The sequence below is a fragment of the Zingiber officinale genome, chromosome 2B (assembly GCF_018446385.1).
Source record: "Zingiber officinale cultivar Zhangliang chromosome 2B, Zo_v1.1, whole genome shotgun sequence".
Taxonomy (NCBI): Eukaryota; Viridiplantae; Streptophyta; class Magnoliopsida; order Zingiberales; family Zingiberaceae; genus Zingiber; species Zingiber officinale.
The window spans coordinates 57,767,788-57,795,477 of record NC_055989.1 but is presented as its reverse complement, the minus strand read 5'-3'; the positions used below and the strand labels follow the sequence as shown (position 1 = coordinate 57,795,477).

General features: G+C 38.6%; 1 protein-coding gene across 1 annotated transcript; it reads right to left on the bottom strand.

Moving 5' to 3' along the window:
* Positions 1-14,846: 14,846 nt before the first annotated feature.
* Positions 14,847-16,516, bottom strand: LOC122048290. Its single transcript, XM_042609883.1, has 5 exons — positions 16,314-16,516; positions 16,073-16,220; positions 15,692-15,914; positions 15,453-15,580; positions 14,847-15,371 (listed from the first exon to the last, which is right to left on the bottom strand). Exons 1-5 carry the CDS (start codon positions 16,514-16,516, stop codon positions 14,847-14,849), a joined length of 1,227 nt encoding a protein of 408 aa, XP_042465817.1.
* Between the last annotated feature and the right edge of the window lie 11,174 nt (positions 16,517-27,690).

The window sequence follows — 27,690 nt, the reverse complement described above, 5'->3', positions numbered from 1 at the left end:
TGATGTTGACAAACTTTTCGAATATCATATGTTTGTTAGAAATGAAGTAAGGTGGTTTAAAGATTATTTTCCTTTTATTCTGCCTGAATTTCCTGATCTTCCTCCACCTCCACCATACTGAATGTCCTCCTCCACCTCCACCTCCACCATATTGATTTCATCGGGACGATGAAAAGTTTAAGTCTGGGGGGGGGGGGGGGTGTCAAACCTGAATTCTTTTTGTTTCAATTTTTGATTGTTTTCTTGTCTTCTGCATGTGTAGTTTTTATTTTGCATTCTGTTTTGATTGTCTTGCTTGAGTGAATGTTTTGATAGTCATTTGATTATCTTTTGAAATAATTTTGGCAAACATCTTGAGAACATCAATCTTCACTTTTATGCTTTCTTGTCTTCAAGATAAAATGTTAGCACGTTCATTATCTAGATTCATCATGTTGTAAATGATGCTAGTAGTAAGCTTTATGTATTTCTTTTCTCTATCTTGGGTAGCATGAAATAAGCTAAGAATCATATGGAGATAAGCTTTAGTCTTGGCTTGACCTTAAGAATCTTACTTTCGCTACACTTTGACTTGATGCTTGAATGGTTGATATCATTGAAATATTCATGATTCATCTTGTTTGCTTAGTACTTGGTTTCCATGGTGATTTTTCAAACTTCATTTTGGTTACTAGATGAGGCTCAACTCATGAAAGCTCATTTGGAAAAATCAAAATATCCCAACATTTGTGCTAAAAGTACACTTGTGTAATAAGATTTGCACAATGCAAATGCTTATGAAAAAAAAATTGAAAAAAAGCAATGAACAAAAAGTGAATATGGGATATAAAAAAACAGTTGTCGTGAGTGGAATCTAGCAAGTCACTCCTTTGAGACTGAGTTAGGTTACTGGGGAAATGACTGCTTAACTTCTCTTGAGATTGAGCACACCTTTGAGACCTTGGGTTGGTTGAGAAATATAAATCAAGTGAGTGGCAAGTAAGTCCCTATCACTGGTTACTTGTCTTTCACCGGAAACATTAGGAATTCAAATTTGATGACGACTTAACTAGGACATAGATTGAAACTTGAAGGGTTTTTGAGTTACTTTTACACTGTGCACAGGATACTTAAGCTTAAGTCATACTTGATTTGTTTCCATGATTAAGCTTGTTAGTGGAACTCTTTGACAGAGTTAGGAAAGTGCATTAGGGTTTATGAATGCATTGTAGAATATATGAATTTAGATTGCAGCATTTTTCTTGAGGGCAACCAAAGGTTTAAGTCTGGGGTGTGATGTGCGTAGATTTTATATACTTTTATGCATGTTTTGACGCACATTTACATACTTTGAGCATGCTTCATCTATGCATTTTTGTACTTCTAGTTTTTTTTTTAGCATATTTACTATTTTTTTTCGGAGATATGCTTTTATGCATTTTCTGTACACAGGAGTCGAATTCGGTGAAGATTCTGCATTCTTGGACAAAACTTATGAGCTAAGCAAGCGAGAAGGCACCTGGCCGTGTACCAGACATGTCCCTGCATTGGTAGGGAGCTCTGGCCGTGTGGAGTTCAGAGGCCGTGTGGCAACAACAGCAAAGGAAGAAGGCCTGGCCGTGTGAACCTCACACGGCCGTGCCAAGTTTTGAAGCAAATCAGAGTTCAATCCTTACATGGCCGTGTGGATCTACACGGCCGTGCTTGGAGGTTTTGATGGGAGTTGTCCACGGTCGTGTACCACACACGGCCGTGTATAGATGGCAGAGAGGGGAAAGGCTCTGGCCGTGTGAACCTCACACGGCCATGCCTCGGGGCCGTGTGGCGCCCAAAAGCCTCCCTCTATTTAAAGCCTCCTTGGAGATTTGAAAGGAGATCTTCTCCCCTTTGGGAGAAAGCAAGATTTGATGGATTCCTCCCATTCTTGGGAGAATTTTTTGGCAATCTAAAGGGAGATCTTGGCGAATTCGATTCCGGAAGCGAGGATTGGATCCGAAGATGAAGCTATATTGTAGATAAGTTTTCTTTCTTTCCTCTTCTTAGATTGGGATTGAAGAATGCTTGTAATCTTCTTATCTTTGGTTTTCTTCATTCGTTTTATGGAGTAGATCTATTTGTTCTAGGATGAAGGGAGTATTTGTGAGATAAATTGATGTAAACTCTTGTGGATTTGTCGTTTCTTTGTTTCTATGATGTTGCCTAGTTTGTATCGATTGGATCTTGAATGATTAATTATGATTAGGGCTTAATTCTCATTCTTGATTGATTGTTTGGATATCTTATAGACTTTGTAGAGATTAACTCTCACTCGATTTTTCGTGGGATCCACGTGACAGGTGGAAGCCCGTGTAAGGACGTTTAAGAGATAACCTTGAAGGGGAAATAAGAATATTCAAGAGGATAGGATAGATTTTATGATTCAATCCTTGTATCTTCATGGGTTAAGAAGCTATGAACTTCTATGTTGGTATCCGAGGGAAGCATAGTAATAGGTGCAATCCTGTGTAAGGATAATGTAGGTTCATATCTAATTGATCACATTTAGGTACATTTTCAGTCCTAAGCCGGTTATCTATTGCAAGAGAGAGTTGACAACCTTCTACGAATATTAGACAATTGAGAAATAAGAATTGGTAAACCATATACATTCAAGAGATCTTACAAAGAAACCAAAACTCCTAGAACCTCCCTTTATCATAACTCAAACCCCCAAACTCTTGTTTGTTAATCTTTCATTTAAGATTTGTTTTTCATCCTTAACATTTGAAACCAATTGATTAGTTGTTTAGCTAATTCGCTTTGAGATATTTCTAGTGCTTATTCCAGTCCCTGTGGATACGATAATCTTTTATATTACTTGCGACATTTCCGTACACTTGCGGAGAGCGAACAACCTCATATTGATCAATCTAGATGTGTAGGATAGAAGAACAATGTCATATATTATGAGGAGTCACAATTAGTAGTCATAAGGTGATGTTGGATCTCAACATTCTTGTAACTTGGGTAGTAATGATGTGTTGCTAGATACTGTTCATTACTTATGCTTCTAAATGGGTTTAGGATCATTGACAACGTTACAAGAACCTATAGGGTCACACACAAAGGGCAATTAGATGGAGATTAGGTTCATTTGATGAACCTAAAGGATTAGGTTCATGTGATGAACCAAATTGGATTAAGAGTAATCCAAATTGAGCTAATTGAGTTGGACTCAATTTGGTTCATGTGTTATGTGAGTCTAATTTCGACTTAGACTCATTTAATTAATTTAATTCAATGAATAGAGATTCATTAAATTAAAATTGACTTGAACCAATGGTTAGATTAGATCAACCAAGGGAGAGAAGTGGTCAAGTTTGACTTGACACAAGTAGGAAGATGAAGAGTCAAGTTTTGACTTGACCAATGCCACATCATCAAGGCTTCTTCATTTGGTCAAGTTTGACTTGACCAAATGCCACCTCATGGGAGTTACCAAGAGTGGTGACTCTTGATATTCCATGGGGGTTACATGCCTTGAAGAGGCCGGCCACTTAAAGATGAAATTGAGTGCATTTGTGTGCTAATTGATTTCATCTTCTTCCTCCTCTCAAGCTCTCATCTTCTTCTCCCTCTCCTCCACCTCCTTGGCCGACACTTCTAAGGGTGCTAGCACATCTTTTAGTTGTTTTCTCCATCATTTGTTCGTGTGGATACACATAGAGGAGTATCTACTTTGATACTCTCGAGATCCGGCGAACCTTGGACGAGCTGGATACGCGAAGGGCATCGTATCAAGGGTAAACTCCTCTCCTTTGTCGATCTAGTGTAGATCTAGGTTAGAAAACTCATACTCGAAGTTTTACAAAATTTTAATCTTCGCACGGATCCGTGGCATGGGAATTTCGGGGTTTCCGCAACGCAAAAAGCGGTTTTTGCGGCCCGAAAAACCCAACAGTTACCACCCCCTATGACCTAGGGTTACCACCCCCTAGGGGTTTCCACCTGCCTAACCGTAGCTAGGACTTTTCTGAAACACTCAATTAATTATGTTAGATGATAAGGTAACTTAACTTTGGATTCCTTTGCCATTATCAAAACAACGGTCGATCGTCGGATGCTTCCCTCACCAACAATCTCCTCCTTTTTTATTATGGCAACTGAAATTCAAAGCTAAGTAAAATAGATACATAAAGTTTAAGTAAGCAAGCTTAATAGATTTTAAATGCACGCGTGGTTAAGCTAAAGACTTAAACTTCGTCAATTTCCCCCTTAATTAAGGCATTCTTAAAAAAAACAATTATATTTAACCTTTCTTTTGAATTTGCCTACTCTCCTCCTTTGCCATTCATCAAAAAATAAGCACGTTTGAAAAAAAAATCTTAAGTCTTTGTGAAGATTTTTAGGAAAGAGAAGAAAATCTAAACTTTTTAAAAGCAACATTTCTTGTACATCAAATTCACTAAGTTAAAACAGTTTAAGCTCGAAGTTTGGTTTTCAGATTAAATTTTGCTAGAGATAGAGTTTTCTTTTGTAGTATAGCAAAAAAAATTTTAGTTTTAAGCAATTTAGTTAGGATTTTGAAACATTTGGCTTTTAATAAGGGACAAGGTATTTTGGTAACACTTGGTTTTGTATAATATTCTTTAGCTAAGTGAAACCAAGTTTTAAAGAGCAATTTTTCTTTCAAAAAACTAAAAAGTTGACTTTGAAAAGTACTTAGTTAAATTTTCAAAATACTTTAGCTTTTTAAAATGGCCAAAATTTTGAAAGCTTAGTCTAAAAATACTTAGCCAGAATTTTCAAAAAAGTACGCAAAGATGATTCGTAAGTTAGAGGTTTTGAAAACTTAGCTTAAAGTTTAAATTTGAAAGAATTTTTCTTTTAGTCAAATGATTAATTTAAGGATTTTGAGGGCAAGGGAGGAACTTTAATCCTTAATGTCCAAGCATGAGTTGAGTTAGATTGATTGTTAATTAGTTAATTTCGCTTTAATTAAGGTATCAGAGCCCTAATGTTCATGCTAGAAAAAAGGTTTAAAAATCAAGCACTTGGGTTCGCGGCCACATGTCTAACCAGTTAGCTACTAGCTGATTACCTAGAGGGTAATAGCTTTCACTTGGTTAGTCAAGTTAAGTCACTAGATCCAGTTAGATTTGACTAGTGCTGGAAGACTTGACTTGAATACTGTTGACTAGGTGTTTAACGCCCAGACTCATATTGATGCACGGATATAAGCATTCTTGAGTCCAGGCTGTACCCTATGCATCTCACTCCATTCTATATTTTTCAAACACAAGCAAGATAAGCCTAGGTGTTTGTGAGATGCTCTGACTGAATTCTAGGGGAGCAAGATTTCTAGGATAGAGCCTAAGCTAATTCCATATTTTTGAAAGTCTAGTAAAATTAGAATTTTAAAAGCAATATTTTCCTAGATTTTTAAAAACATACGATGATTTTGAAACTGTACGAAGCAGATTTGAAAATCAGAAGCTATTCTACCCAGCACATACCTATTTCAGTAAACAACTAAAAACTAATAAACATGAGTATGTAGAAGTCAACCAAATACTAATACAATCTGAGAAGACAAATAGGTGTCTGCCCAAGATACATCAAGTGATAGCCTCAAAAGGCAGAATCATCAAGAGCGGGATCATCAGCTGGAGGGTCGTCAGCTGGAGGTGGTGCAAGAGGCTGCTCGGGTGCCGGCTGAGGCTGTCCCTAGCACCGTATCTCACCTCGGAGAGACGCGAACCCTGCAGCTATCTCGGATCGGAGAGATCGGAGAAAGCGATGGCTATCTAGCACAACCCATCGCATCTGAATGGATTGGATCTCGAGCTGAGTAAGTCTGTCCTCGACGGAAGGAGGAGCCGAAGTCGAAGGCCCGGCTGATGTGGAGGGTCCGGCAGAGGTGGAAGGATCTGCGAAAAACTCCTCTGCCAGGAATTCGGGTCACTCCTCACACTCACCTGGTACGTCCTCAGCCTTTGGAGCACCAGGAGCAGTGACTGGCGGTGGTCGGCCCTTCCAGGCCAAAATCCCCTCGGTAGTGACCTCTACACCCGCTAATCTAAAACTACGCTGACCAAACTCATCATATATAGTAAGTGGGATGAGTGTCCCTCTGGAGTGTCTATCCTAGAGGTGGAGAATATCTCGGTCAGGATATGACAGTAAGGCATATGGATCACTTCAGATGTAACTATACTAGATGCATGAATGATGTTATGAAACAAATGCAGTGCTATGTCTATATCAAGGCACTGACTAAGAGCGTACAAAAAGAATGAGTGGGATGATCTCATCTTCGAGATGTCTTGAGATGTGATGGGCAGGATGCATGTTGTCAGGACTCTGTACATAACATAGTCCTGAACTCGAAGAAGAATAGACCTGAACTCAGTCAGGCCAAAGGGTCTCTCCTCCCCAAAAAAATGCATGTAGATGTCATCTGAGGTAATGTGGGAATAGGGATCACCGTAAGGTAGCTCCCTACTCGGGTAACACAAAAATGTACACTGAGACTCCCTAAGCTCTAAGCTAGTGCGAAGCAGGGAGGGAGTAAACTGAAGGTCAGTGCCACAAACTCTGGTGGAATAGGTGCTATCATCAACCTTTTCAAGGTTGTGATAAAACTGGGCACACACGTCTTGATTTACTATGGTATTGCAGTCAACCAGTTTTCTTAAATGATAAAAATCTATCATTTGGACTGCAGGGATACAAAATTGGGCAAAAAATGTCTACCTATATATCTAGGTTTAATGGACTCAAAGGTAAACCTAGCAAAATCTATCCTATTCTGTTTCGAGGGGAATATAGGGTCCGTGGAAGGGGCCCTAGCTGGTGTAGGATCAATAATGCGACGTTTCCTATTTTTAACAATATAAGAAAAAAATGCAGAATAATTACAAATAAAAACAATAGGGAGGTGTAAGATATACCTAGGAGGCATTGTAGAGGGGGTGAGGGAGTTGCAAAGGGTTGAAGGCGCCTTAGGGGAGGATTTCGCACGTTTTGGAGAGGAATCGCGAAGAGAAAGAACGAACATAAAGGCTTCTGTTCGTTTCTGAAATCTCGGGTTGGAGGCGCCTTATATGGTTCTTAAGGCACCTCGGAGACCATCCGAGGCGCCTTTGATTAAGGCGGCGGGAAATTTCCCGCCATGATTAAGGGCGCCTCCCTCGTGTGGGAGGCGCCTCCACTGGGCGCCTCCCTAGTGTGGGAGGCGCCTCCACTGGGCGCCTATGTGACCCCTCTTTTTTTTTTTAAAGTTAGTTTAAAAGTTAGGTTTGAGTAAGAGAACACAAAAAAAGTTAATTGATTTGAAAAATAATTTAAGTTAATTAATAAGTTAATTAATTTTAAAAATAATTTAAGTTAATTAATTTTAAAAATAATTTAAGTTAATTAATTTTAAAAATAATTTAAGTTAATTAATTTTAAAAATAATTTAAGTTAATTAATTAATAAATATTTTAAGTTAATTAATTTGAAAAATAATTTAACTTAATTAATTTTGAAAATTTAAGTTTGAAAATAATTTAAGTTAATTAATTTGAAAATAATTTAAGTTAATTAATTTTGAAAAATAATTTAAGTTAATTAATTTTGAAAAATAATTTAACTTAATTAATTTTGAAAAATAAGTTAAGTTTATTAATTTTGAAAATAATTTAAGTTAATTAAATTTGAAAAATAAGTTAAGTTAATTAATTTTGAAAATAATTTAAGTTAATTAATTTTGAAAATTAATTACGAGTTTAATTTTGAATTATTTTTAATTACGAATTTAATTTTTAATTAATTTTAATTACGAATTTAATTTTGAATTATTTTTAATTACGAATTTAATTTTTTTTTTTTATTTCTTAGTCATCTCACCCAACTCCGCCCATGATGATCGGTCATGGCCAGTCCCAAACCCGGATAAAGGAGGAGGGTTGCATTAGGTTGCCAGCCAGCGTCAAACTATGACAAATTCAATGAATGAATCCATTAAACTATTGTGCTAATGCTAGGTTGTTCCCCGGAAGGAACGCGTTGCAGAGTCCGACTGTAATGTCTCGGCAAGGACCGCTACATCTCCAGAACTCGGGTGTAGTGATAAATATGCAAGAGTTCGTGTTACAGGGTCCGACTATAACGTCTCAGCAAAGACCGCTACATCTCCATGAGAACTTGGGTGTAGTGTTAAATAGGCAAGAGTTCTCATTCCATAGGTTAGATAAGAACAAATATGATAGGAAAACTAATAATCTAAGATTTGGAACATGGAACATAGGAACTCTCACTGGTAAATCAATGGAGGTAGTAGATATGATGATTAGGAGAAAAATTAATATTTTGTGTGTACAAGAGACAAAATGGACAGGTGAGAAGGCAAGGATGATAGAAAACTCGGGTTTTAAGTTATGGTACACTGGAAAGAGTAAAGCAAGAAATGGAGTGAGTATTATTGTAGATAGTTTGTTAAAGGATGAAGTTGTAGGAGTAGTTAGAAAAGGGGATAGAATTATAGCCCTTAAAATAATAGTGGTGAAAGAAACTATGAATATAATTAGCGTATATGCACCACAAGTAGGATTAGATGAAGCTACCAAATCAAGGTTTTGGGAGGACTTAGATGAAATATTACAAAATATTCCACCAAATGAAATGATTTTAATAGGAGGTGATCTAAATGGGCATGTTGGAGTGAAAAATGAGGAATATGAGAGAGTACATGGGAGTTATGGATTTGGAACAATGAATGAGGAAGGGAAAACTATATTAGATTTTGCGATAGCATATGACCTTATATTAGCTAATACGTTTTTTAAGAAAAGATAAGAACACTTAGTCACATTCAAAAGTGGGAATAATAAATCGCAAATTGACTTTCTTATAGTTCGGAAGAAAGATAGAAAGATTTGTAAAGATTGCAAAGTCATCCCTGGAGAAAGCTTAACTACCCAACATAGGGTAGTAGTGTTAGATATACGCCTCAAACATAGTATCATTAGAAAGAAAATATATACAATTCCTAAAATTAAGTGGTGGAAGTTAAAAGATGGGAAGCAACATATATTTAAGGAGAAGGTAGGAGTACAAGCATTAGGTGAAATATACAATGACTCTAATACAACATGGGATAAGATGATATCAAAATTGAAAATAGTAGCTAAGAGTGTACTTGGTGAGTCAAAGGGACATGCACCACTAAGCAAAGAATCTTGGTGGTGGAATGAGAAAGTACAAGAGAAAGTGAAGGAAAAACGAATAGCTTATAAGGAATTATATATTTGTAAGAACGAGGAAAACTTTAAAAAATATACAATAGCCAAGAAAGAAGCTAAGAAAGTAGTGAGTGAAGCAAAAAATGAAACTTTTGAACGGTTATATCAAAAATTGGATACAAAAGAAGGGGAAAGAGACATTTATAGAATAGCTAAAGTGAGAGAAAGAAAAATAAGAGATCTTAGCCAAATAAAATGTATTAAAGATGAATGTAATAGGGTATTAGTAGACGATGGAGAAATAAAAGTGTGGTGGAAGAGGTATTTTCATCAACTTTTTAATGAAGGTTTAGGTGACCAACTTAACTTAGGTAATTTAATTAGGTCAAATGAGCAGAGAGAATTTTAATTTTTATCGTAGAATTCAAACTTCAGAAGTAAAACAAACTTTAAGTGAGATGCATAATGGAAAAGCCGTTGGACCAGATGATATTCCGATAGAGGTATGGAAGTGCTTAGGGAAACAAGGTATTGAATGACTTACAAAATTATTTAACATGATATTGAAAATGAAATAAATGTCTGATCAATGGAGGATAAGTACTCTAGTTCCCTTATATAAGAATAAGGGAGACGTACAAAATTGTACAAACTATAGGGGTATTAAACTAATGAGTCATACTATGAAACTTTGGGAAAAAGTAATAGAAAAAAGATTAAGGAAGGAGACCACAGTGACAGAAAATCAATTTAGGTTCATGCCTGGAAGGTCGACAATAGAAGTTATACATCTTCTTAGACAATTAATTGAAAAATATCGGGAGCAAAAACAAGATCTACACATGGTATTCATTGACTCAGAAAAAGCTTATGATAGACTCCTAAGAGAAATTATATGGAGAATTTTAGAAAAAAGAGGTGTTAGCATAACATATATTGAACTAATTAAGGATATGTATGAGGATGTAACGACCAGAGTAAAGACTTCAGGCGGAGTAACTGAAGCATTTCCAATAAAGATAGGGTTACATCAGGGGATCAGCTCTAAGTCCCTATCTTTTTACACTAATTATGGACGAACTCACTGCGTACATTCAAGACACAGTACTGTGGTGCATGTTGTTTGCAGATGATATTATTTTGGTAGATGAGACACGTGAAGGAGTAAATGTTAAGCTAGAATCTTGGAGGGAAACACTAGAAGGAAAAGGTTTTAAACTTAGTAGATTAAAGACAGAATATATGGAATTTAAGTTTAGTAATATTAGAAGTAATTAAACAACTGTTAAGATAGGAGAGGACGAGTTGCCCGGAACCGAGAGATTTAAATATTTAGGATCATTTGTACAAAATGATGGAGGGATTGAGAGAGATGTCTTACATAGAATACAAGCAGGATGGGTGAAATGGAGGGGAGCGTCAAGTGTTTTATGTGACCGTAAAGTACCCCTTAAACTTAAAGGTAAGTTCTATAAAACCGCAGTTAGACCTGCTATGTTATATGGAGCTGAATGTTGGGCTATGACTCGAACACATGAGCAAAAGATGAGAGTTGCAGAGATGAGGATGTTAAGGTGGATGTGTGGACATACGAAGATGGATAAAATAAGAAATGAGAGCATTAGAGAGAAAGTCGGAGTTGCATCTATTAAGGAAAAACTTCGAGAGACACGTTTAAGATGGTACGGACATGTACTTAGACGACCAATAAATGCTCCAGTTAGGTGATGTGAATCTATGATAAACATGCATATCAAACGAGGAAGAGGAAGACCAAAAAAGACTTGGTTAGCAACAATAAAACAAGATAAAATTGATTTAAATATAGATGATCATATAATAGGAGATAGAGCTCAATGGCGTAAAAGGATTCATACAGCCGACCCCACCTAGTGGGAAAAGGTTTGGTTGTTGTTGTTGTTGTTGTTAGTCATCTCACCCGATCTAAATTTTCAATCAGGTAATCCTACAATATATGTGAGATGAATTAAGTTCAATTTTAGGGTTTAGTTTAACTTTGTGTTATATTTAGGTTTAGCTTTGGGTTCAATAAGTGGGTATTCTTTGGATAAACTTTTGGGCTATGGTGAGTCACAAGGACATCATTAAAGTAACCATGCCTTTGAGGTTTTTCAAATAGTCCTACCCATTGAACTTAGTACAAAACATTGGTTTAACTGGTTAGGATCCATAGAGGGTAGCTTCGGTCAGTTCCACTTAGCCAAATGCACCAGGTCAAAGCCATATCTTCCTAGATATGTGATGACTAAGTTTCCCCAACGTACTATCATCCAATACTTCACCAGTACCGTGGGTCAAGTTAAACCTAGCCCATTTTAATCTAACCTTAATTACCCGGCTGGGTAGTCTACTCTTGTTTACTTTTATCGGGTGGATTAATTTCGGAGGTGCCTGCTATTCTAGAGCCTTCCTTTGGATTTTGATTTAGTTTGAATTTAATTTATTTTATTTGATTTTAATTTTACTTTTATTATTTTTCTTTTAGCTCCCCCTGGATTATAGCCTCGATATGGTTTATCGAAGTAATGTATTTGATCCTTAGGGACCCAATATTATCCAAGTCCAACTTAATTGATCAGGTTGGACTTGGGGACCCATGCTTGGACCATTTTTCTATTTGTTCTTTGCATAAGTGATAGATATGATTTATATTTCTTTTTCGATTTGAATCCTAGTCCAGTTTTATTGTAAATTGCCCTTTGTGTTCCAAGAAATAGGTCAAGGTTCTTGGAACCCAAAGAGAATCGTTCTAATGTTTTCTCCAGATCCTTGACCTGTGTTTTTAGGCTGGAATTCTCTTCCTCAAGTTTTTGGACTTGACTCGAGTTTCCAATCTGAACTGGTTCAGTCAAAGATTCGGAGTTAGTCACTTCTTTAAGGACAGCTACTTCCAATAGAAGTGACTTAATTCTAAGATTAGACTTAGCTAATTTTCGTAACAAATAATTAACTAGGTTGTTAAGTCGAGGGATACTCACATAGGGATCGGGACCTTCGGAAACGGATACGGATCCGTGGCTTCTTTCCGATTCTGCTTCTGACTCACTCTCGCTCTCGCTCTCTGACACATCGATCTGGTCTCGGGCCATCAGGGCAAGAAGCTCGTCTGTACGAGCTCGTCGTCGGTATCCTCTTCTGAAGATTCTTCAAAGGTTGCGTTAAGTATCTTCTTCTTTCTTTGCTTCTTTGCATCCTTTTGATTAGGGAAGTTGGCCTTGATATGCCCCTTCTGGTTGCATCCGTAGCAGGTCACCTCAAACTTGACCCTCGAGCTCGGTTGACCCTCCTTTGATTGGACTGTCTTCTTTAGATCTTTCTTGTTGAAGCCCTTCTTTTTCTTGTAGAGTTTCTTTACCAAGTTCACGAGTTCGGTTGTTAGTTCGTCGTCTTCATCGTCTGAGTCTGGTTCTGGTTCTAACTCAGCTCGGTTCTCCGTCGTGATCTTGGTTCGCGTGTTCTACTGGTACCTGCAAGCAAAGCTACACCTTTCTCGGGTGGTTGTGTATTAGTCTGCTCATGAAGTTGAAATTCAGAAAATAATTCATCTAATCTAATTGAAGATAAATCCTTGGAGACTTTGTAGGCATCTACCATTGATGCCCAAAATGTTCTCCTCAGAAAAGCATTAAGTGTGTACCTTATGATGTCCCTGTTCTCGACCTTTTGCCCGATCGCGTGGAGGGAGTTTAGTATGTCTTGTATACGAGCGTGAAGTTGGCTGGCCCTCTCGTCTTCCTGTATTTTTAAATTATATAATTTATTGAACAAGAGATCTCTTTTGCTTACCTTAGTGTCGGAGGTGCCCTCGTGGGGTTCGATCAGCTTCTCCAAAAGCTCTTTTGCATTGGAGAATGGTCCAACTCTGTTGAGTTCCTCCTTGGTCAGTCCGCACTGGAGGGTGCAAGTTGCTTTAGCATCAGCTTCCACCTTCTTGATTAGGGTTGGTTCCCATTTTTCGCAGGGTGTCAGCTTGTCGTCTTCGTCGGATGGCAGTTGTAGTCCAGTCTTGATAATCATCCACGTGTCGAACTGTGTCTTGAGAAAGTTTCCATTCGCCCCTTCTAATATCCGAAGTCTTCTCCGAAGAAATGTGGGGGGCGAACGGTGCTGAAACCTTCTTGTTGGGCCATTAGCGATATGCAACAACAAAAAAAGATAGGAATATCCCAAGACTAGGTCTTGGATTAGCAGTGCAGGAAATAAAGTTAAGAATTTGCGAACTCGAGTGGTGTTGCACCAGACTCGAGCAAAAACCGATTTGAAAAATTAATTAGAATATAGCTATTAAGCTAATTCTAATTAACTCCGTAAAAACTAAAAATACCACGAAAAAAAAACTGCGTGATTGGTGGTTGCACCAGATCAACGCGACCCAGCTCTGACACCAATTGTTGGATCGAAAGCGCTAGAGGGGGGTGAATAGCGCTCGTTGTTTCACTTTTTTCGAATTCGTAAAACTATCGAGTTATAAAGTAGCGGAATAAAATAAAGAACACACACAAAAGCACACCAAGATTTACTTGGTTCGGAGCCTAGGCCGACTCCTACTCCAAGGCCCATGCTCGTTGAGCATTTATGTTGGGCAACAACTATAATCATGAAAAAGTATTACAAACTAAGTACACTTATAAACTGAAATAAACTTTATACCGACAACAACTAGATTGAAACTGAAGCTCCGGGTCGTCGGGATGTCGTTGTAGCACTTTGGGATCGTCTCGTATGCAGCTTGTGGCGTAAGGATTGCTTAGAATTCATTGTTTCAAGCTGCTGGTCGAAGTCCCCTTTTAAACAGTGTTGGAGGCGCCTCCAAGCCTGTCCGAGGTGCCTCCAAGCCGCCGAGTCGCATGCATGGATCAGCTCTGATCTGGTCACACCTTATCCCACTGAAGGCGCCTCCAAGCTACTCCAAGGCGCCTCCAACGCCTGGTCCAAGGCGCCTCTAGTGACCTCTGAGGCGCCTCCAGCGTCTCGGGACAACTAGCTTCGACTAGCACCCGAGGCGCCTCCAAGCCCCATGGAGGCGCCTCGGACACTGTTCATCCGAGGTTAAAGATGCTCCTTTGTTCCTGCAAATTGTGTTAGTCCCAAACACAAACCCTGTAAAATAAAGTTAGTACATGGATAATATGATAAATATATTTGACAGTCGTCGGACTGTCCGGGCCTGAGTTTGAATTTCCAACCGGAAACCCTAGGTCGACCGGACGCCTACTGTTCCCTCTATGGGGAACGCGTGCTCACCTACTCCACTCAGGAGATTTACCTAATGCCAGTGCGATCCTCTAGATCGACTGAGCTTTTGCTCAGCGTTCGAAGCTTCCGGACTTTCTGCTGGACTTCTGCTTCCCGGTTGGTCCAGTCTTTCACCTAGTTCGCGACACCAGGACTTTCCACCTAGGGCTACCCCCCCTAGGACTTTTGCCTAAAGCTCTCGACCCGCCAAGACTTTCCACATAGGGTTACCACCCCCTATGACCTAGGGTTACCACCCCCTAGGATTTTCCACCTGCCTAACCACAGCTAGGACTTTTCTGAAACACTCAATTAAGTATGTTAGATCACAAGGCAACTTAACTTTGGATTCCTTTGCCATTATCAAAACAACGGTCGATCGTCAGATACTTGCTGCACCAACACCTATAACCTTGCCGGCATATGTGTACCCTTGAGGAGAGATCTTGCCATGGCCATCATGGTGCGATTACGATGCTCCACAACACCATTTTGTTGGGGTGTGTAGGGAGCCGTGAGATGTCGCTTGATTCCTTCATTTTCATAGAACTGAGTGAACTCTGTGGATAGAAACTCGTCGCCCTGGTCTATCCGAAGTGTTTTGATCTTGTATTCAGTCTTCTTCTCCATCAAAAATTTGAACTTCTTGAATGCTCGAAATGCATCATTCTTTGTTGCCAATATAAACACCCACACCCACCTTGTAAAATCATCAACAATCAAAAGAAAGTACTTGTTACCGACTAGTGTACATAGTAAGATTGGCCCGCAAATATTAGCATGGAGAAGTTCCAACGTCTTCTCCGCTCTACAATTTGCTTGGCACGGGAATGGCGACCTTGCATGCTTGGCGATCACACACACCTCGCAAAGCTTGTTCAGCTGTGCCAATGGAGGCACATCAACCACCAATTTCTTCTCCCCTAATAGCTTCAAGTCATGAAAATTTACATGTTCGAGCCTTATATGTCATAACCAGGTTGGGTCTTCTAGGCTTGCTAGGAGACAGACTTGCTTGAATGTCTTCAAGGTTATCTTGTACAAGAGATTTTGTGTTCGCTTTACCAGCATCAAGAGCTTTCCACTCCTATCAATCACCTTCATGGTATCTCTTTCCATGTGCACCTCATTCCCAGTTTCTGTCAATTGACTGAGACTTATGATATTACTACAATGTTTTGAAATGTAGTATACCTCATGGAGAGCCTTCTGATCGTCATTCTTGCATTCGAACACAACCGTCCCCTTGCCCATGATCTCAATGGTTGATCCATCACTAAACCTCACGCTCCTAGTGATGGTTTCATCTAGTTCTTGAAACTTCTCACGATGGCCAATCATGTGGTTGCTGGCACCGTTGTCAAGGTACCAGACGTCTTTATCTCCTTTATTAACGCCACGGTACATCTCCAGTAGCAACCTATCTTCACTGGGCAGAATGGTATCCTGCCGCTCATGCCTAGTGTCAGGCTCCTAGTGGGACATGGTCATCATCAGTGTTGGCTCTTCATCGGTGGTGCAAGTGAGGTGAGCCTCATCATCACGACGCTTGTTGTAGCATTCAGACGCATAATGCCCCATTTTCTCACAATTGAAACACTTTATACGGCTCTTGTCACGAGTGCCTGTACCGTTGCTGCTAGTGCCTCCTGCACTGTCTTGGCTCGGCGTACCACGGCCACGACTGCACCCCCGCCCATGGCCACGCCATTTGCCATGACTAGGGCTGCTGGACCCACGTCCCTTGCCTCCTGACGAAGTGTCCACGTTGCTCCCCTTCTGTCGCATTTGCATTGTGGCATGAGCTCACCTTTAGTGTCGTTGGTGTTATCACATAATCGTAGTGTTCATTTCTCGTACGCCTTCAGTCACCCAATAGTCTCCTCAAATGGTATCGTCTCAAGATGAGGAAACTGCTCAATACCAGCAACAATAGAGAAGAACTTATTAGGGACAGAATCAAGCAACTTCTTTACCAAAGAGGAATCTTCAAGCATGGCACCAAGAGTGGAGAAATTGCTGCTCATAACGCTGAGTTTGCCAGCAAACTCATCAATCGTCTCGGTCTCTTTCATCCGAAGGGCGTCAAACTCGCTCTTCAACGTTTGTACGTGTGCCTTCTTCACCTGATCACTACCAAGGTACCTCGTTTTGAGGTTCTCCCAGACTTCCTTCGTCGTCTTTTTTTTTTGCAATCTAGAGAAGGATGTCTTCGGGGATACATTGCAAGATGCATGCACGCGCCTTTTTGTCTTTCTCTGTATCTACTTGGGCTCCTTCCACTGGCTCCACCGCCTCCCAGACTCCCTGGGCATCAAGAATCACCTCTGTCTTTATTGCCCACCATGTGTAATTATGAGGGCTTAGCATCAGATAAGGAAATGACACTCCGTCGTTCTCCTTCGTAGCAACTTATGGCATGTCAGATATTTTTGTGGAATAGTGGATTCTTGGGTGTTCTATACTGCCAAAGCTCTGATACCAGATGTTAGCTTAGAATCGATGAATAGCACACCCAAAGCACACAGCGCACAGGAATATATAAGAAGAATAGGACAAATAGAAACTTAACTTATGAAAGAAAACCTTACATCGAGATACCTTCTACATGCCTCTACGACCCTTTAAATACACCACAAATGATAAGAGCAAAGTCTACGAGATCCATAAAAATAGGATCGGTTAACACTAGATCCATAAAAATAGGATCGGTTGAGTAATAAGAAATTATCAAGAAAATAAATAAATAAAACAAACTAATGACGTGGGGACTTAAACTTATCATGTCTGGAATATTTTCTCACATCCTCCAAGCTGCCCAGGAAAACCAGGATTACAGGGGTCCGAAACTAGGTTTTTCACCCATTAAATCATGTTTTCTCATGATTCACCCTGAACCAAAGTTCTAGATCTTCAAATTAGCTTCAATATAATACTTGGATCGAGCCCTGGCTCGAACCGAGCTGAAAGTTATGGTGGTTCAAAGTTTGGTCTGCAATCTGGATAGAGGTCCAGTTGAACCCACGGTTGGGAGGCACGGTCGTGCCATTTAGCAAGGGTAGACAGTGCTTTCTCTCTGTTAGATCTGAAGAAAAGTTATAGATCTTGAAGTCAGCTATGTTTCGGTATAAAGAACAGCCTGAATCTCAAATGGAGCACAAGGTTATAGCCAAATTATGATCGGTCTGCAATCTATTGGATCGAAAGCGCTATAGGGGGGTGAATAGTGATCGTGGCTTTCACTAATTTCGATTCAGAAATCTTTAATAACGTTTGAGTAAATGCAGCAGAATTAAGTAAAGAAAAGAGCAACACACGAACACAAGCTATTTACTTGGTTCGGAGCCTTGAGCGACTCCTACTCCAAGGCCCACGCTCGTTGAGCGTTTACGGTGGGCAACAACTATTTTTCATAAAATCTATTACAAGCTAAGTACAAATAAACTGTAAGTAAACTTTATACCGACAACAGAAAAATGGAAACTGAAACTTCGGATCATCGGTAAGTTGTTGCAGCACTTCGGGATCGTCTCGTAGGCAGCTTGCAGCGTAAAGATTGCTTGGAATTCGTTATTGGAAGCTGCTGCTCGAGTCCCTCTTTTAAACAGTGCTGGAGGCGCCTCCAAGCCTGTCCAAGGCGCCTCCAGACTGCCGAGTCACACGGGTGGATCAGCGCAAACCTGGTCGCACTTTATCCTAATGAAGGCGCCTCCAAGCTGCACCAAGGCGCCTCCAATGCCTGGTCCAAGGCGCCTCCAGCGTCTCTGGACAGCTGGCTTCGGCTAGCTCTCGAGGCGCCTCCAAGCCCCATGGAGGCGCCTCAGACACTGTTCATCCAAGGTCTAAGTTGCTCGTTTGTTCATGCAAATTGTGTTAGTCCCAAACACAAACTGTGCAAAACAAAGTTAGCACAGAAACAGTATGATAGATATACTTGACAGTCATCGGACTATCCAAATCTGACTTCGAATTTCCAACCGGAAACCCTAGGTCGACCCGACGCCTACTGTTCCCTCTACGGGGAGCACATCCTCACCTACTCCACATAGGAGATTTACCTGTTGCCAGTGTGATCCTCCAGATCAACTGGACTTTTGCTCAGCGTTCGAAGCTTCCAGACTTTTTGCTGGACTTCCGCTTTCCGGCTGGTGCAGTCTTTCACCGGTTCGCGACACCAGGACTTTCCACCTAGGGTTACCCCCCCAGGACTTTTGCCTGAAGCTCTCGACCTGCCAAGACTTTCCGCATAGGGTTACCACCCCCTATGGTTTTCCACCTACCTAATCGCATCTAGGACTATCCTGAAACACTCAATTAAGTGCATTAGATCACAAAACAACTTAACTTTGAATTCCTTTGCCATTATCAAAACAACGGTCGATCGTCAGATACTTCCCGTACCAGCAATCTCCCCCTTTTTGATTATGGCAACTGAAATTCAAAGCTAAGTAAAATAGATGCATAAAGTTTAAGTAAGCAAGCTTAATAGATTTTAAATGCACACATGGTTAAGCTAAAACTTAAACTTCGTCAGGCTCCCCCTTAATAAAGGCTTTCTTTATAAATTTTCTTTATTAACCTTTCTTTTGAATTTCCCTACTCTCCCCCTTTGCCATTCATCAAAAAATAAGCATGTTTGAAAAAAAAATCTTAACTTTCTAAAAGCAACATTTCTTGTAAATCAAATTCACTAAGTAAAATAGTTTGAGCTCGAAGTTTTATTTTCTAAAACTTTATCTATTTATTTTGCTAGAGAAAAGAATTTTCATAGTAGAAATTGTAGTTTCAAAAAAAAAATTCTTTAAAAGTTCCTTAGAACACTTAGCTTCTTATAATTCATTCTAAAAGTCTTAGCTAAGTGAAATCAAGGTCTAAAGATCAATTATTTTTTCAACTTAGTTAAAAAGGCTAATAAAAAGTTGACTTTGAAATATAGCTTTAGCCAATTTTGAAACCTAGTTGAGGTGTTTTTGAAAGTTTTAGCTAAATTTTGTGAATCTGTTAGAAAATACTTAGCTAAATTTTCAAAAATACTTAAGGGAAAGTGTGTTTTGAAGAGATTAGAAAGACTTAGACAAAATTGAAAAAGCTTTGTTAAAAATTATTTCAAATAGACTTTTAATAACGGCTAAGGCTAAAACAGAAAAAATAATTTTTGAAAAGATTCTGCAGTTACTTGACCAGAATATTGAAAGTTTAGTACAAAAATGACTTTTTGAAAGTTAGAGTTTTGAAAACTTAGCTAAATTTGAAAGGCTTTTTCTTTTAGATAAATAACCAATTTAAAGTTTTTGAGGGCAAGGGAGGAGCTTAAATCCTTAATGTCCAAGCATGAGTTAAGTTAGATTAATTGTAAGTTAGCCAATTTCTCTTTAAGTAAGGTATCAGAGCCCTAATGTTCATGCCTGAGTGAACAAAAAGGTTTAAAAATCAAGCACGTAGGTTCGCGACCACATGTCTAACCATTTAGCTACTTTCTTATTACCTAGAGGGCAACAACTTTCACTTGGTTAGTCAAGTTAAATCAATAGATCCAGTTAGATTTGACTAGGGCTGGAAGACTTGACTTGATTACTGTTAATTAGGTGTTTAATGCTCAGACTCATATTGATGCACAGATATAAGCATCCTTGAGTCCAGGTTGTACCCTATGCATCTCACGTCGTTCTATGTTTTTCAAACACAAGCAAGATAAGCCTAGGTGTTTGTGAGATGCTTTATCTAAATTCTAGGAGAGTAGGTTTTCTAGGGTAGAACCTAAGCTAATTCCATATTTTGAAAATCTAGTAAAATTGGAATTTGAAAATAATATTTTCGTAGAATTTTAAGCCATAAGATTATTTTGAAAAGAAGTAAGAGAATGTAGGAAACTGATTTGAAAATCAAAAACTATTCTACCCAACACGTTACCATTTGTGCATATTGTAAACAACTAAAACTAATAAACATAAATAAGTAGAGGTCATCCAAATACTACTACAATCAGAGAAGACAAATAGGTGTCCGTCCAAGATACATCAAGTGATAGTGTCAAAAGGCAGGATCATCGAGAGCCGAATCATCAGCTGGAGGTGGTGCAAGAGGTTGCTCGGGTGCAGGCTGAGGCTGTCCCTGGCGCCGTATCTCGCCTCGGAGAGACGCAAACCCTGCAGCTATCTCAGATCGGAGAGATTGGAGGAAGTGATGGCTATCTAGCACAGCCCGTCATGTCTGAATAGCCTAGATCTCAAGCCGAGCGAGTCTGTCCTCGATGGAAGGAGGTGCCAAAGTCGAAGGCCCGGCTGATGTGGAGGGCCCAACAGACGTGGAAGGATCTGCGAAAAACTCCTCTGCCAAGAAGTTGGGTCACTCCTCAACCTCACCTAGTACGTCCTCGGCCTCTGGAGCACCAGGAGCAGTGACTGGCGGTGGCCGACCTTTCCAGGCCAGAATCCCCTCAGCAGTGACCTCTACACCCGCTAATCTAAGACTACGCTGACCTAACTCATCATATATGGTAAGTGGGATGAGTGTCCCTCTGGTAGTGTCTATCCTAGAAGTGGAGAATATCTGGGTCAGGATATGGCAGTAGGGCATATGGATCACTCCAGACGTGACTGTACTAGATGCATGAATGATGTTATGAAACATATGCAGTGCTATGTCTATATCTAGGCGCTGACTAAGAGCGAACAAAAAGAATGAGTGGGATGATCGCATCTTCGAGACGTCTCGAGATGTGATGGGCAGGATGCATGCTGTCAGGACTCTGTACATAACATAGTCCTGAACTATAAGAAGGGTGGACCTGAACTTAGTCAAACTAAAAGGTCTCACCTCCCCAAAAAAGTGCATATAGATGTCATCTAAAGTAATATGGGAGTAGGGATCACCGAATGGTAGCTCCCTACTCTGGTAACATAAAAATGTACACTGAGACTCCCTAAGCTCTAAGCTAGTGCGAAGCAGGGAGGGAGTAAACTGAATGTCAGTTCCACCAACTCTGGTGGAATAGGTACTATCATCAACCTTTTCAAGGTTGTGATAGAACTGGGCATACAAGTCTTGATTTACTGTGGTGTTGCAGTCAACCAGTTTCTTAGGTGATAAAAATCTATCATCTGGACTGCAGGGATACAAAATTGGGCAAAAAAATGCCCTACCTATATACCTAGGTTTAATGGACTCAAAGGTAAACCTAGCAAAATCTATCCTATGCTGTTCCGAGGGGAATCTAGGGTTCGTAGAAGGGGCCCTAGCCGGTGTAGAATCCACAATGCGACGCTTCCTATTTTTGACAATATGTATAAAAAGATGCATAGTAACTACAAATAAGGACAATAGGGAGGTTTGAGATATACGTAGGAGGCATTGCTAGGAGTAAAGGAGAAAGATGTGGGTCGAAGGCGCCTTTGAGGATGAAATCGCGTTTTGGAGAGACAACCGCGGAGAGAAAGAACGAACAGAAAAGCTTCTGTTCATTTCTGAAATCTCAGGTTGGAGGCGCCATATACGGTGCTTAAGGCGCCTCCATGGCGAAGTTAGAGGCGCCTCGAAGACCATCCGAGATGCCTTTGGTTAAGGCGGTGGGAAATTTCCAGCCATGATTAAGGACGCCTCCCTCGTGTGGGAGGCGCCTACGCTGGGCGCTTACGTGTCCTTTATTATTATTATTATTATTATTATTATTATTATTATTATTAAGTTGATTTGTTTTAAAAGCTAGGTTTAATTAAGAAATAAGTTAATTGATTTTAAGTTAATTAAAATTTTGAAATTAAATTTTAAGTTAATTAATTTTTGAAAAAAGAATAATTTTAAGTTAATTAAGTTTTTGAAATTAAATTTTAAGTAAAAAAAATATTTTATAAGTTAAAAAGAATAATTTTAAGTTACTTAAATTTTTGAAAAATAATTTAGGTTAATTAATTTTAGAAAAATATTTTAAGTTAATTAATTTTTGAAAAATAATTTAAGTTAATTAATTTTAGAAAAATAATTTAAGTTAATAAATTTTAGAAAAATAATTTAAGTTAATTAATTTTTGAAAAATAATTTAAGTTAATTAATTTTATAAAAATAATTTAAGTTAATTAAATTTAGAAAAATAATTTAAGTTAATTAATTTTTGAAAAATAATTTAAGTTAATTAATTTAAGAAAAATAATTTAAGTTAATAAATTTTATAAAAAAAATTTAAGTTAATTAAATTTTAGAAAAATAATTTAAGTTAATTAATTTTTGAAAAATAATTTAAGTTAATAAATTTAAGAAAAATAATTTTACTTAATTAATTTTATAAAAATAATTTAAGTTAATTAATTTTAGAAAAATAATTTAAGTTAATTAATTTTTGAAAAATAATTTAAGTTAATTAATTTTAGAAAAATCATTTAAGTTAATTAATTTTAGAAAAATAATTTAAGTTAATTAAATTTTAGAAAATAATTTAAGTTAATTAATTTTAGAAAAATAATTTAAGTTAATTAATTTTAGAAAAATAATTTAAGTTAATTAATTTTAGAAAAATAATTTAATTTAATTAAATTTTTGAAAGATAATTTAAGTTATTTAAATTTTTGAAAGATAATTTAAGTTAATTAATTTTAGAAAAATAATTTAAGTTAATTAAATTTTTGAAAGATAATTTAAGTTAATTAATTTTAAAAAAATAATTTAAGTTAATTAAATTTTTGAAAGATAATTTAAGTTAATTAATTTTAGAAAAATAATTTAAGTTAATTAATTTTAGAAAATTAATTTAAGTTAATTAAAATTTTGAAAGATAATTTAAGTTAATTAATTTTAGAACTGTGAAGTATGTCATCCACATACAATATAAGGAAGATAACTGTATTCTCTACAACCTTTTTATAGACACAAGGTTCATCTTCATTTTTGATGAAACCAAACTATTTGATTGCATCATAGAATCGAAGATTCCAGCTCCGAGAAGCTTGCTTTAGTCCATAAATAGACCTATGCAGCTTGCATACTCTACTAGTATGTTGTGGATCTACAAAACCCTCAGGTTGTGTCATGTACACATCCTCGAGCAGGTTTCCATTCAGAAACGCGGTTTTGACATCCATCTGCCATATCTCATAGTCATGGTATGCTACAATAGCAAGCATGATCCGAATGTACTTAAACATCGCTATTGGAGAAAAGGTTTCATCATAGTCAATACCATGAATCTGCTTGAAACCTTTAGCTACCAAGTGACCCTTATAGATAAGTCCATCCATGTCAGTCTTTCTCTTCAAGACCCACTTACACCCAATGGGTTTTACCCCTTCAGGTGGATCAACAAAATTCCATACTTGGTTGGTGAACATGGATTCCATTTCGGATCTCATGGCCTCTAGCCATTTCTCGAAATCTGGTCTCATCATAGTTTCCTGATAGGTGGTAGGCTCATCCTCTATGAGCACAACGTCATCATGGTCAGACAAGAGAAATGAGTATCTCTCAGGCTGACAATGTACCCTATCAGACCTATGAAGAGGTATGTCTACTTGAACTGGTTGTTGTTCCTCAACACTTTGTGGAACAACATCATCCATAACACTTTGTGGTTCCAGTTCAACTTCCATCGAGGCTTCAGTGCTATCGTCTGCATCTTGAACTTCTTCAAGATCGAACGTACTCCCACTAGTCTTTCTAGAAACAAAGTCCCTTTCTAGAAAGACCCCAGTCTTTGCCACAACTACCTTGTGCTGACTGGGAATGTAGAAGTAATATCCCTTAGTTTCCTTGGGATATCCAATAAAGTAGCACTTGTCAGATTTGTGTCCTAATTTGTCTGAGACTTGACATTGAATGTAAGCCTCACAACCCCAAATCCTCATAAAAGACACCTGGCCATCTCTCTCAGTCCATATTCTATATGGTGTCTTTATCACGGCCTTGGATGGAACTCGGTTGAGTATAAAAGCTGCCGTGTCTAGAGCATAGCCCCAAAGAAATATAGGAAGATCTGTGTGACTCATCATAGACCATACCATATCTAATAAGGTACGATTCCTCCTTTCGGATACACCATTCCACTGTGGTGTTCCAGGAGTGAGTTGGGATAGAATCCCATACTCAGCTAGATAGTCACGGAACTCATGGCTAAGGTATTCACCACCTCGATCTGATCGAAGTATCTTAATACTCTTGCCAAGCTGGTTTTGTAATTCATTCTTGAATTATTTAAACTTTTCAAAGGATTCAGACTTATGTGTCATCAAGTACACATAACCATATCTACTGAAGTCATCAGTAAATGTAATGAAGTACCTATAACCACCTCTAGCAACGACATTGAAAGGGCCACATACATCACTATGTATAAGACCTAACAAGTCAGTCGCTCTCTCACTGTGCCCACTAAAGGGAATCTTGGTCATCTTGCCTAGTAGGCATGACTCGCACGTCTCATAAGATTCAAAATCAAATGAGACAGCAAACCATCCTTATGGAGCTAGGATAAGCGCTTGTCATTTATATGACCTAAGCGACAGTGCCAGAGATAGGTTTGGTTCACGTCATTTGACTTGAACCTCTTGGTATTTATGTTATAGATAGGGCTCTCAAGGTTTAGAATATAGAGTACGTTCATCAAAGGTGTACTACAATAGAACATATCTTTTAAATAAACAGAACAACATTTGCCCTTTATTATAAAAGAGAAACTTTTCTTGTCCAAACAAGAAACTGAAATTATGTTCTTAGTTAAAGCAGACACATAACAACATTCATCTAATTCTAATACAAGCCTAGAGGACAGAGATAGTGTTGGGTTTTTCGGGCCGCGAAAATTACTTTTTCGCGTCGCGGAAACCCCGAATCACCCAAAGCCGTAGATCCGTGCAAGGAAAACCGAACAAAATACGAGTACGAGTTTCAAAAAATTTTAGATCTACTCCTAGATCTATGTGTTGAGAGTTTTACCTTTGAAGCGTGCCCTCGCAAAATCCCGCTTGTCCAAGTACGTGTCGGATCTCCAAAGTATCAAGGTAGATACTTCTCTAGTGATATCCACACAAACAAGGAGTGCTCTCTAGCACTCAAGGATGGAGAAGAGAGACCCCAAGTGTGCTAGCACTTTCTAGGGCTCTCGGATGGGAATGGAAGAAGAAAGGAGATCAAAGAAGAGAGGATAAAAACCAAGAACACTCTTCTATGTGACCTTCACTTACCCTTTCTACTTTTGGGAACTCAAATCACCCTCTCCACTCTTGGAACCTCACGGCAACAGCACCATGGAGAGAAGAGAGACCACCCAAGGAGGAAGAAGAAGGAGTTAATCACAAATTAAATGAAAAACATCAATTTCCTTCATTTTGAGTGGCCGGCCACAATGAGAGTAATTTCTCTCATTAATGTGGCCGGCCACATTAAAACAAAGAAGGAAGTGTAACTTCCATTAGGTGGCATAATCATGTATTAACTATGATGATGTGGCACATCATCATTGGCCACTTAATGCCAAGTCACACATATGATGTGGCAAAGTCAAGTCAAACTTGACTTTTTCCTCTTCCTCTCAAGTCAAGTCAAACTTGACTTAATCTCTCTCATGGTTGATCTAATCTAACCATTTGATTCAAGCCAACTTAATATAATGAATCTAATTCATTAAATTAAATTGATCTAATGAGTCATAATCTAAATTAGACTCATTAAATACATGAATCAACTTGAGTCTAACTCAATTAGCCCAATTTGGATTACTCTTAATCCAATTTGATTCATCAAATGAATCTAATCCTCTTGGTTCATCATATGAACCTAATCTCCATCCACATGTTCTTTGTGTGTGACCCAATAGGTTCTTGTAACGTTGGCAATGCCCCTAAACTCATTTAGAAGCATAAATAATGAGCGGTATCTAGCAATACATCATTACTATCCAAATTACAAGAATGTTGAGATCCAACATCACCTTGTGACTACTAATTGTGACTCCTCACAATATGTGACATTGTCCTTCTATCCTAGACATCTAGATTGATCAATATGAGGCATAAACCATGTCATCCTCTAATCAATCTAAATCTTGAACTCCAAGTAGACTCACTCGATCAAATGAGCTCAACATCTCATGTTGACTCATTTGGGCATGGCCATGCACTTAGTGGTCTCACTCTATCAAGAATATTGATGTCGCTCCCGTCATATAGGAGGGATAGATCCCATCTACATCACTCACATCCCTCTGCATAATTTGTTACATACCCGGTAATCGCCTTTATAGTCCACCCAGTTATGGGTGACGTTTGACAAAACCAAAGTACATAACTCCTTATGTAGGGAACCATGGTGACTTCAGGTCTAAGGACCAATAGTCATACTAATAGTCACATGAGAAAGTATATGACACTCATATAACGATCCATGATACTTTCTCATGGCGGGTCATTCAGTATACATTCTCTAATGCATACCCATGTGTCAGCTTGATATCTCTATATCCATGACTTGTGAGATCAAGTCATCGAGTTGACCTACATGCTAGTCTTATTGTATTAACATTGTCCCTGAATGTTAATACTCGACTAGGAATGATTTAGAGTAGTGTTCCCTATAACATCTCACTATCGATTCAACCAATCGATTGATATAGGTAAGAACGCTCTACTCAGGGACGTTATTATACTTAGTTTATTTGGCACTAATACAAGTAAGTATAATAACCAAAATCAAATGCCTTTATTAATATACAAGAATATGATACAATGAGTCCATACAATCATCAAATGATTGGCTCTAGGGCTCTAACTAACAATCTCCCACTAGCACTAGTGCCAATCAGTATAGGCTCTAAGGCCTAATGACCTAGTGTGACCATCTTGCTTTCTCTGTGCCAAAGCCTTGGTTAAGGGATCTGCGATGTTAGCCTCTGTAGGTACTCTGCAAATCTTCACATCTCCTCTATCGATAATCTCTCGAATGAGATGGAAGCGCCGTAGTATGTGCTTGGTCCGCTGGTGTGAGCGAGGTTCCTTCGCCTGTGCTATAGCTCCATTGTTGTCACAATAGAGCTCAACTGGGTCAGCGATGCTAGGAACCACCCCAAGTTCAGTGATGAACTTGCGGATCCAAACTGCCTCCTTTGCTGCCTCTGATGCAGCAATATACTCGGCTTCTGTTGTAGAATCAGCTACTGTATCCTGCTTCGAACTCTTCCAGCTGACAGCATCACCATTAATGCAAAATACGAACCCCGACTGCGATCTATAGTCATCCTGGTCGGTCTGGAAGCTAGCATCACTATAACCCT

Bases quoted from the DNA above. Each gene is read 5' to 3' on its own strand.
- LOC122048290 (XM_042609883.1), bottom strand. From the start codon at position 16,516: ATGAAAGAGACCGAGACGATTGATGAGTTTGCTGGCAAACTCAGCGTT. The intron at 15,581-15,691 runs GCAAGGGGACGG...GTCAATTGACAG, and splicing joins ATCAACCATTGAGATCATGG to AAACTGGGAATGAGGTGCAC. The intron at 15,372-15,452 runs GTCTGTCTCCTA...CATGACTTGAAG, and splicing joins CCTTGAAGACATTCAAGCAA to CTATTAGGGGAGAAGAAATT.